The sequence below is a fragment of the Halyomorpha halys genome, unplaced genomic scaffold, assembly GCF_000696795.3.
Source record: "Halyomorpha halys isolate HHAL.00 unplaced genomic scaffold, Hhal_1.1 Scaffold1704.1, whole genome shotgun sequence".
Taxonomy (NCBI): Eukaryota; Metazoa; Arthropoda; class Insecta; order Hemiptera; family Pentatomidae; genus Halyomorpha; species Halyomorpha halys.
In genome coordinates this window covers 29,144-41,436 of record NW_027107560.1, presented here as the reverse complement: position 1 = coordinate 41,436, position 12,293 = coordinate 29,144, and the positions used below count along the sequence as shown (strand labels likewise).

The following is a 12,293-nucleotide window of genomic DNA, read 5'->3' as shown; positions in this document are numbered from 1 at the left end:
TAGGACAGTTGCCCAAGGATACTTCTCTGTCGTCAGTGTTCATGGACATTTTTTTTTTTAACGCATATGCTTATTAAAGAAATAAGAAAAAAAAAGCAATATCAACTTTTTCATGTATGAATGAATATTATTATAGTTAGGTGTTGAAATAATTATTTTTTACATAATATGACTTAATAATCACATAAATCCTCAGTTACATAAAATTTAAGAAAAACAGTAGAACAATCTTTGGGCATGAATTAAATTAAAATGACTAAGCTAAACTAAAGCATGTTAAAAGAGTTTAAGAATTTAGTAGCTTCAAGTATAATATATGATATTGTCCAAAATTTAATATTTCACTACTAAAATTAAAACCGTAAATTATTCATATTCTGTATTTTCTACAGAATTTCTATCTTCTAAATATCATCCCTGTGGGACAAATAAAGGTTTATCAAACATTATTGTAATTTCTTTGCTTTATATCAAAATTCAAACACAAATTTTTGGAAGGTATATTATTTATTATTGTATATATTATTATAATATAATTTTGGTTGTTCCTTCTTTTTTTTAGTAGGTATATTTGGTATGAATGAAAGCATAGAACTCTAATACTCATTGCTCTTGTTTGTGGCAGATTTTATTGTTATTCTTAAATAAAAAATATAAAAAATAATAGAAGGTTTTTATCCCTCGACTAAAACCGAGAGTATGTTTTTTCTTCCATATCATTTATATTAATGATTGTTATAATGTGTTTTATCACGTACAAATATGATTGTTGTTAATAGTTATGGGAAAGAAGGACAGCTATTGCAGGGTTTTATAAATATCTACACATTAAATGTGAGTAGGTAGCTTTTACGATGTTAAGAGGGTTGTTAAAAAGAATGATTTTGTTAGTAGATGGTCTGTTGATGATAATGAATATCGAGTAATTTAAGGTAACGGTAAATAAGAATTCTGGGTACAACTTGTTCTTTGCAGCACAGAAGAAGTCGATCATAGTGGATCGAAACGGCCATACATTTCCTATGTCCCAGGCCTTAACCCTGAACATTACTTTATTAATTACATATTAATACCATTAATTTAATAATTAATTATTAATCTTATCAGAATTAAAAGTTTCCATGAACAAGAATCCAAATCTTATTTTACATTTAGGTTGTCAAGGATTGTGAATCTTTATTCAGCCATGTGATGAGCCTTGCATTTGAAGAATCAAACGGGTGGAGAACTGGATGCTTGCTTATCAATTTCATTAAATTCCATCCGCTATTTCCGTCTAGGTATGCGCAAATGTATATTCCTTAAAAAGGTTATTTCCGAAAACGGCTGATCCGATTTGGCCTACATACTATGGAATGTTGGATATTAGTGTGAAACGGACATTGGCATTGGTAACTGATGGTGGAACTAGTTCGGCAAGTGGGCCTATTGGTGCTTTTTGCCAACCCCTGGTGGCTACCAGAGTTGCCACCGCCAACTAAACGAGATGGGAGAGTCAAGATTCATTTCTCGGGACCACCGTGAAATAAATATCAACTGCCCCACATGGGAATCGAACCCACAACGTTAGAAACCGACCAATCTGAGACCCACGTCCCACCCAACTCGCGTGGCCGTCTCGTCCCTAGTGTTCAGTCCACGGGAGTATCATTCATTTAGTTTGTTTTATCGCTGGAATATATATTCATAAGGACTAGAGGGAGGGGGTGCGCCATATGCCACTATGATATCCACGTAACCCCTGCATTAAACATAACAGGTAACCTTAAAATACCAAAGGTAGTAAAAGGTAAGACCTAATAAGAATTACTTTTCTTTTTCACAGTAGTGCACTTATTAATTCACTTTTTATTTCTATTTTAGAGGGATCGGAAAAAAAACGTAACCCCAGCACCACCTAGGGAGTAAGTGGAGAATTAGAAGCAAAGATAACGAACGCCGGACTGGTGGCGTGCTGTTGAGTAGGCAGCGAGCGTTTTCTATTTGGTACCAAGGACAACTAAGAGATGTCTGGCTATGAGTGGCTAAGGTACTGAGCGTGGTAGACGGCGCAGCACAGAGACTGGCCATTTTTCTATGTTGAGCAGCAGCTGCACACCATCCATCAGGTGACCCCTAAGATGGGGCAGGAAGCAAGTACCCAGTCACAAGTGAGAACTTTTCTACAAACACAAATGGGGACCCTCACCTCACCATATTCACATCTCAGCAAGAGACCAATTTTCCCCCCATATCTAAATTTTACATAACCTAACTAACATTATTATAATTCTTTCGGCCTCCCCCCTCCACTAGTTATTTTACTATATTAGTTTCTGCTAAACTTATACGATCTGCTGCTTTATGTTTTATTGTGTCGGCCTGTTCTCTTCGCTATAATTCGCTGCCACGCACGAACTGAGATTAAAATTTATGTATTCCACATTCCACTATGGATTTCACGCAACATATTCGCTCCCTTGAACGTAAACTACGGGCTCTGCGCCACTCCATACTAGGCGCAGCAGTCGTTGGAAGAATTGCCGTCACTGATGTCAGCCAAAGTCATTCTTTGAGGCCACTTTGGAGACTTAGATGAATGACTGGTTGGAGTTTAAGAGATATTTCGACGATCTTGCCGATTCATATCTTGAACCGTATCAAGCAGATGTATTTCCAAATGACCACTGGAATGCCAGTTATGATGAACTCCAGAGAGAAATCAACACTGCCAAAACGTATGGAATCCAAATAAAAAGGGCTAGTGGGGATGAAGGAACTCCGTCCTAACTTGGTTAAAATGATCTAACTCAACTTATTAGTTCCCTAAATACTAATATGCATTCGAGCAGAGCGCATCTACCTAAAATCCAGATTCCGAAATTCTCTGGGGACTTATGGAAGTGGACATATTTCCGGGACACTTTTGTGTCACTGGTTCATGAAGTTGTGGAGATTGCTGAGGTTGAAAAGCTCCACTATCTCCTCTGGGCGCTGAAGGGAGAGGCTGCTGCACTAATTTCACGATTTCCAATCGAAGAGAGATCATATACCCTCGCAAGGGAGAAGCTGAAGGCGACGTATAATAGACATTGCTGATGATCGCCGGCGATATGAGCTTTTCTTATCGGGAATCGCGGATAGCGTTTAGGCTTTCGAGGCATTGCATCTGAAAAACCCCAGAGAGTTCCTACTAGCTACATTAGCTCTAGTGCGACGCGTAGGCAATTCGAGATGACTCGCTCTTGAGAAAGAACGTTTCCCTCATGCGATGATGTGATGGATACATCAGGCAACGCTTGACTGCGTTGAAGCTTTGGAAGGACATAGAGACTCGCCTTCCCCTTGCAGTAACTATGCGTCGCAGAATAACTATCCGAATAAGATCTCGAAAAGGTGCTATGCCGTGGCTCTTCATACCTCGGATGCTTTGATGAAACACAATTCTTAGGGTCTTGTCCCAAGGTTTCGACCCAATACTCAGCGCTCTCATATCAACATGCCTTCTAGTAGTATGAGGTCTTTATTCAACTCTTTTAAAATCTGCCCTCTTTGTAAAGAGTGAGACTTGCTGTATGGTTGTCAGAAATTTAAATCCATGCCGTCATCTCAACATCAAGGATTCGCACGTGCTTAGAAGGGTTTTATCAACTGTCTGAAAGACAACCATCGGGTGAGGGATTTGATAGGAATGGTTAGCGGATGACGAATTTTTCCTACCGAAGCCAGTAGATATGCTCATTGGTTGCGCTTTGTACCTCCACCTGATAACCGGAGCACCGTATCATTCGGAAATAGACCATGTTTACCTGTTACCAAGTGTGTTCCGGTTGGTAATTACGGGGAGAATAGATACATAGCCCACCGAGGGAAGCTCCTTTATCACCGAATCCCATAGCAATATAGAAAAGCAGATCCAAGCATTCTGGGAAATGGAGGAGCCAAGCGTCATCGTTCGGTCCTCTCCGCAGGACTCCTATTGCGAGGAATACTTTGAGAAGAACATTCAAAGACTGGAGAAAGAAGATACATGGTCAAACATCCGTTGATTGTTGAAAGTGACTCTCCATTAAACCTCACCACCCGGTCTGGCAGCAGGAACGAACGGAGCAAAGTTCAGGGTGGTATTTTATGCCTCCTGCCCTTCAACATCGACCAGCCTCAACGACACTTTGCTCGCCGGCCCAAAACTTCAATTAGATCTGCCGAATATTCTGACCATATTCAGGTTATATTATATTTCTTTTTGCGCAGACATAGTGAAAATGTACAGACAGATTTTGGTTCACCCTACTCAACACCGGAGAAAAGATCCCTCTGAATCATTCCTTGAATCATCATCATTCCGAAAGAGTTTGAACTTAACACATTGACCTACGGTCTTAAGTCCAGCCCCTTCCGCGTCATGCGCACCATTCAGTAATTAATAAAGGATGTAGGGGAAGCTTACCCATTAGCGACAAACCGGATTTTGACGTCAATGTACGTCGACTATATTGTCAGCGAAGCGGACTCAATTGAGGAAGCTAATACGTTAGAAATCCTTGAAAATCCTTGGCGTAGTGTGGATCACTCGAATCTACGTTTTCATCTTTACGGTTTGCTCACCTCCTCATGAGCACGCCACTAAACGAAAGATCTTATCATCTGTTGCTAGGATATTCGATCCACTAGGTCTGTTAACACCTGTCATCTTCCTGGCTTAGATCATTTTCCAGAATCTGTGGAAATATCAGGTCAGCTGAGATGAACTACTGCCTGCAGATATCGCCAGTGAGTGGCGTCAGATCGTTTTAGAGTGGACATTATCGTCGAATATGTAAATTTTCATAATTCAACGCATTAGGTTCAGTGAAGCTTCTAATCGAGCTTATGCTGCTACTGTTTACCTACAAGTTGAAAATGCCCATGGAGATGTAAGGTTTCATTGATAAAGGTGAAAACGAAGTTGGCACCTCTTAAATTCTTGACAGTCCCTCGTCTAGAACAATGTGGATCTCTTTTGCTAACCCGGATCTTATCGTCAATCGTACTACCATTTGTTCCTACGCGTTTCTTTACTTCATGTTCTTCATATTAAGTTGAAATATAAGGTTATGGATAGAAGAAAAAATGTCCGAAGATTGGACAAGAGCAACAATTGCTAGTAACAGCAATCAAGAATGAAAGTTGTAATCCACAAAACCATCGTAAGGCCAGTGGTTATGCATGAGTGTAAAATATGGCCCTTGACAAGATAGAACAAGCAAGAATAGAATGATCGACTCCTGGAAGAGGAAGGTTTTGAGAAGAATATGGAGCGGATTTGGAGAAGATAACGGAATGAGAATCTGATGGAATTATTAGAGGAACCCAATATTGTTGTGAAAAGATCTCGAACAAGATGTATAGAGCATGTGGAGAGAATGCCTGATCAGAGAAGACCCAAAAAGATGCTCTACGAAACCAAACCGAAAACGGATGAAAATTCAATAAGAGGTATTTACTAATTGTTAAGTCATTTCTTGGTAATGCCATAAATTTTCACTGGAGGTCTCATCGTCTTGCCCAAGATAGCTATCCAGACCCTAATCGAGTTTTATTATTATTACAGCCTCATTGTTAATATTGAATTTAATACATTAAATGCATCACCTGATAAAAAAATTAAACCAAGGAGATTTTCAATGGATGCTTTTAGAACTTTAGACGTCAATTAAAACTCAAAATGAAGCTAGCTTAATTTAATTTCAAATTTAAAGTTAAATCTAGTTGAAATTCAATTTAATTATAGTGAAATATTGTCAGTATTAATTATTTAGATCACTCCACTACAACGTATAAAAATACTTTTACGAGATTTATAAAATACCTTATCCTACATTTTTTAAAAATTCTTTTGAATTGTTTTATTTCTCAAGAACTCCCTAACCATGTCTTTTTTATTTCAAGCTATCCATTTAAAGTTTTTAATACAACAGTAATTGTGAAACTTTATTAATAATGAAAAGAAAATTACATTATTATGTAATTAATTAAATTAGGCTCCTAACCGCTTTCCTGAGTAAGTCAAAGGACTTTCTGTGTAAATAAGAGTTATCCATGAAATGAGTGATCTTACGTTCTTGAGTAAAGTTTCATATCTAAGAAACTATTGGGCGTACAGCCGTGCTTTCTAACATGTTTTAACTAAGGCCTTTAGGTACAACCAGTGCCTATGTCTAGTTTCGACTTTGGTGATTTCAAAATCATTTTCGTTGTTATCAATTGACCGCTTGAGATAACAGCAAGAGGACTTGTTTATTCATATATAATGTGATCTTATGGCCGTCCCAGACCGTCAGTTCACGATTCGAATCCACGCTGATAACACCTTCAGCGGTGAGTACTACGATATTATTTTATTTATGATATTGTTTTAATAAGGATACTAAAAATTAGATTATGGAGTTTAAATTTATTGGAAGAAATAACAGATGCGTTTATAGTTGCGTATATATGTGCTTAGTAGTTGTGCAAGAAATAGAAAGCCCCTATGCAAAGTCTTGGATAGGGCAGTTTCCTCGAAAATACAGAACCATTTGTTTTTAATTTCTTAAATGTTATAATTTTATTAATATTAAACTAAGTGAAAGAAACCAAACTGTAAATAAAGATATAATAAATCACTAGATAATAATTAAAAAATTTGTTGGTATAATATAAGAAGTACAAAATTTCACTTTACAAAAATCACTTTTCAAGTAAGCGCAATATAAAAAAAACCAAATGTGTAAAAAAAATGAAAATAAACAAGTTAAAACGATAATTTTGTAGTACTGATTAAGAAACAGATCGAATCCATTGGAAACCTGCAGCATCTCCAAATTTAAGTGTTACAACTTCAGTATTTGTAAGAAAATACTATTACCAGACAAACGGAAGTGATAATTAGAATTACGCTCTACAGCCAGATTTTCCACCAAATATGGGTTAATGATGCTGGGTGGACCCCGGAGAGTTTCCATAACCACATGCTTGATTCACGGCTGCAGTAACAGATTAAAAATTATCTACCGCAGCCGGGTTCGAATCCTGGTTCTTGGGTTTAGTAGCAAAGTGTTATGTAACTAAATACAGAGGATAAATGCGGTGACCGTTGACCGTACGCAAATACCGTATATTAACCATAGTGATCTTTATTTTTTAGCTGATGATTCGTTCCAGTGGAAGTAAAAAAGAAAAATATCGAAAAAAAATTGTATTCTTATGTTTTAAAAACGATTTATATTTTTTTTCTAAAACTTTCCTTTGTATGAAATATTTAGCCAGAAGAAGAATTTCAATACAGAGAAATTTTTAAATAGAAATACACGTTTCGAGGCCCAGGGAAACTAGTTATCGCAGAATGATCTGTGCGTTTGTCTCTGAACAAATATTTCCACACAGTAAGATCCTCTTATCAATAGAAAATATAATCAGAAAAGTATCTCAAAGAACCAACAACCGAACTCATAAAACTATCTTCAGAAGAATAGAATCTTTATTTAACACTCAACTAAGTTTAAGAAGAAATCAGAAGTGGACCCAGACTCTTGGCCGGGGGGGGGGGGTGCAAATTATTACGGTAATTATAACTTTTGAGTATTTAGAACGAAAAAATAAAAAAAGGAAAAGTGGGATAGAACTTGCACTCACGCAGTCACCTGTGAATGACAGAAAACTAGAATCCATTCAAAATATTTATTACAGTTATCCTCAGGATACCAGGATTTCTATTAATTCAGTTGACTAAGACTTTCCCACGATAAGACAGAACCTATACATTTATATTGATAAAGTTTTTTTTCTCTGATTCTCTCATTCCGACAAACCGTTTATACAGAAAATAAACATATATCAATAGATAAAACGTAAGCCTGTTCCTAGATTGTATTTTATTTCCAATTTTGTTAATTTTTAATTCTTTATAATTCATATTTTACATTTATTTAATTTATTAGTTTTCCCCCTACTTTTAAATCAAAAGAAAAAATAAACTTACTACAACATGCTTGAAGTTACATACCTATACCTTTGACATGTAGCACTATATATATATAGGTTAGTAAAATAAAATATAATATAGAATAAAATTTATAGATTAATAAGATATCTTTCAGTCTTAGGGAACGCAACGATACGTACCTCTCTCGGATCCGTTGTGCCAATAAAATAAACGTCGTCAAAGATGGTAAAATCCTATTCTCTAAGAAGTTTCACTAATTCCTATTTGACACGATAGTGGCGGTGAATGATGAGGGAGTTGGGATATTTATAAAATTTATTACAATAATATACATACCTATACTATTATTGTATAATAATAAGTAAAAGTGAAATCTGCAAAGATAGGTGGCTTGCATGGTTTTTACCCACATCCTTCGATAGAACCTTTTGTTCTGCAAAAGAACTATTTAATAGACTGCTGTATCCCTTGGCTTTTTGGAGGAATTGAATTAGAATTTATATTAGAATACATTTAGAAGTTCCTGAACACAGGAATGTCGATAGGTAGTTTAGGCATGTCTGCAACAACAACGAGAATATGGATCTAATGGTATTAGATGCTCGACACAAAAGTAGGAGACCACGTGGGCGTCCTTGAGTTACATACCAGGAATTTGTACAGAGGTATGTAGAAGATGCTAATATCTCCATCAAATGAATCAGTTAAGCAGGAACCGAGAGGAGTAGCTTCGCTGGATAGAGGTTTCTTAACACTAATAGGGGAATAAGAATAATATACAATATAAGATTAATAATCATAATTAATAATAGATTAAATTTTATCAATATATTCTTGTTTGAGAGTGGTTTATTTTATTTAAAAACGTTTCGACCCTATGGTCATTTTCAAGGATACCTTTATTTTGCTGTCATTTTCTTTTTTAAAAATCTTAAAAATGCCGGTTAATTGCCTTTGTCCCATCTATAACTTTTATAATTCTTTCTTTAATTTAAAACTTTTACTAACCACTTCTCTTCTTTCTTTCATTTACATTTGCAAACCTTAATTTTTCTGTTAATAGTTCTGTTTTAGATATTAGATATTAACTATAGAAGAAGTTATAGATGGGACAAAGGCAATTAGACAAAGATTTTTAAAAAAGAAAATGACAACAAAATAAAGGTATTCTTGAAAATGACCTGAGGGTCGAAACGTTGGAAGGTTTTGAAAAGAATAAAGTTGAGAAAAAAAGGATCTAATTTATTTTTAAATAATTAATAATGATTAGGATAAATAACAATAATAAGTAATAATGATCCAATTTTTTAGGCTTTTAATTTCTAATACATAATTCGATTTATGCCAAAGGCAACAAATTGATTCTATAATTTTTATTTAGGAATACGAAAAAAAAAAATTACACTCAATGTGTGAACTGATGAAATGAGTATACTTATCTTACTCATCTATTTTTAAGAAACTTCGTTTTAAAAATCATAAAACTATTATAATTATGAGAGATAGTTGACCGTGGATGATGAATGAGGAGAAGATGGTTGGGGGTGCGGTCAATGAAAAACACAAATAAGTACGATTAACTTATTTTAATGTGCCAACGTTTCAGCTAGAGTTTCTAGCCTTCTTCAGGGCTAAAAACAGAACAAGATAACAACCACAGTAAGTATAGAAAAGTGAAAAAAAAATAGAAAGGAAGTATAAACAGAATAATTTTACACACAAAATGAATATTTTATTTGAATATTTATTTTATTTTGTATTATTATTATGTATTATTCATTTATGTGTAAAATTATTCTGTTTATACTTCCTTTTTATTTTTTTATTTTTCTATACTTACTGTGGTTGTTATCTTGTTCTATTTTTAGCCCTGAAGAAGGCTAGAAACTCTAGCCGAAACGTTGGCACATTGAAATAAGTTAATCGTACTTATTTGTGTTTTGCATTGACCGCACCCCCAACCATCTTCTCCTCATAAAATTATTATATAGGATATTATAATAGTTGTTACTTAGACACTCTAATTATATTGAAATAAATAATTTTCCAGATATGTGGCCGATAATAATAGCTTTGGTGGCTATTGGAGCTGTACTATACTATAGGCGTTCGCGATCCTACTACAGTCACTGGGAGAAGCGAGGGATCCCATCTCTGCCGGGATATGGCCCCTACGGCAGCTACGAAAGCCGCTCCGATACCAAAAAGTACATAGGCTACTCTATGGATCAGGTACTATTTTAGGGTTAAGCTCATTATTTCAAATGTTTAAAATCGATTTGATTATGTGATTGTTTTATTTCCAGTTTTACAATAAAATGTCGAAACATCAATATTTCGGGTACTACGAAATGAAAAAACCTCTTATCGTCGCTAGAGATCCAGAAGTATTGAAGATAGTCCTTACGAAAGAGTTCTCCCATTTCAGGGATCGGATGGCTGGACAAATGTGAGTTTAATTTATTACTAAATTATTTTTACAGCTTATTTAAATGTTCACAATTAGAACATACTTAAAGCTGTAGACTTAGTCTGAGATTCATACATTGAGTTTTTTTGAATCAATGTTTAAATTTAAAAAAAAAAAAAGTATAATTATAAAAAAATATTTCATATGAGGAAATGTCAGTAATTAAGGAAGGGGTAATGTATAAGAACTTTTTTTTTTTTTTTCGGCCAAGACTCCCATTGGAGTCCAATACTGCCTAACCATGGTTGGGGGTCAAAGTTCTTCATTTTGTGGGACCGCCACTCAATGAAAAAAGTCAACGTCCCAGGCCGGATTCAAACCGGCACCGCCAATAGACATCAATCAAATTGGTAAAGACTGTGTCTTAACCACTGAGCTATGGGCGGCCCTTATAAGAACTTTAGTTCACACACTAACCCCACTTTTCTATTTTAATGCGTTGCCGATTTATCATAACTGAAAATTTCTCCACTTTTCTCACCAATTTAGGAATTTGAAACCGACAAGGAATTCCAGATGGGAGTATGATTTATTATTTGATTCTTCTTTACTGATTCCTAAAATTAGCTTATTGTTATAAGCACCATCACCCCTAAAAAAGTGATTAAAAAGGAAAATTACAACATCAAACAAATAACCCTTTTTAGCTGTGAAAACTCACATATTTTGAAGTAAAAAAATGCGGTACGAGATATCATAAATAGAAATAAAGATGCTCAGTTCGAAGAGAAAACTTAGTATTATTTTTTGTAGGAAAACGTATTTTTCCTGAAAATCTCTTTAATAAATCATATCTCACTAGTTGATTAAGATATGGAGGAAAGTTGGTGGTAATTAACTATAGCTTCGATAAACAAGCTCTGCTTCAATTACTAATAATTCCTCCTGGAACATTAACATTAATAAAAACTTTTGATCATAAGGCCGAAGACAGATCCACTGCTCCACTACCAGCTGTTCACCCTTTGCGGGGATCGCTGGCGAGTCCTCAGGACCAAACTCACTCCCACATTCACAAGCGGGAGGATGAAGGCCATGTTTCCGCTCTTCGTGGATTGTGCTCAGGTGAAAATTCATATTTTACTCTCAATTTTGATTGAACTTTGTAAATTTGTCTGTCTTTTTTTTTTTTATCTAAAGGCTCTCAGCACTCTGCTCTGGTCCCAAGAAGGGTCAGCTATAGATGTGAAGGATGTGGTGGGTCGATTTACGGCAGATGTCATATGTAGTTGTGCGTTTGGCCTGCAAACAAACACCATTGCTGAACCTGATCATCCACTCCGCAAAGCCGCTGCAGAATTTTTGAACTTAGGAAATTCACTCCGCTTACAAATGAGGTTCCTAGCCAGCAGGCTGGTTCCGTTTATTCTGCCCTTTAAAAGGTAAAAAAATGGATAAATAGTCTGTATTTACTGATTTTGGATACTTTTTATGAAAAACAAATAATTACATACATTTTTAAAGTCTATTTTTGCTTTAAATTATCTATTTATGGAATATAGAAAGATAAAATATTGTGATCATGAAAAAATTTGAATTAAAGTTTTTTCAGAACTACACGTTTTGAGGTCCTCAGAGTCTAACTAACTATCCAAATCTTAAATTATATATTTGATTTATCCCTGGAATATGACAGCAACCTTCTTCGTAAAATCAGTACAGAAGGGCCATTTTATGTAACCGATTTTTCGCATTTTTTTATTTTATCGAAATTGGATTCAACGATTTGGATTGATATCGTTACAATTAATGGATAAATACATGTTCTTTATTATCAGCTATGTCTTATACACATTGAAGTAGTTTGATCGGACATAAATGCTGCATTTTCAAAATAGGTTTAAGGCTAAATGTACCGATTTTTAGTAAGATTTTTTT

At 35.2% G+C, this 12,293-nt stretch overlaps 1 protein-coding gene across 1 annotated transcript in view; it reads left to right on the top strand.

Moving 5' to 3' along the window:
- Nucleotides 1-6,239: 6,239 nt before the first annotated feature.
- The window catches only part of LOC106690402 (probable cytochrome P450 6a13), a gene marked incomplete at its 3' end in the record, with an annotated part of 8,513 nt that continues 2,459 nt past the window's right edge, over nucleotides 6,240-12,293 (top strand). Inside the window, 5 exon segments of the mRNA XM_014435839.2 lie at nucleotides 6,240-6,339; nucleotides 9,996-10,177; nucleotides 10,252-10,394; nucleotides 11,339-11,480; nucleotides 11,556-11,797. Coding sequence (XP_014291325.1) covers nucleotides 6,282-6,339; nucleotides 9,996-10,177; nucleotides 10,252-10,394; nucleotides 11,339-11,480; nucleotides 11,556-11,797 — 767 coding nt within the window. The 5' untranslated portion in view covers nucleotides 6,240-6,281.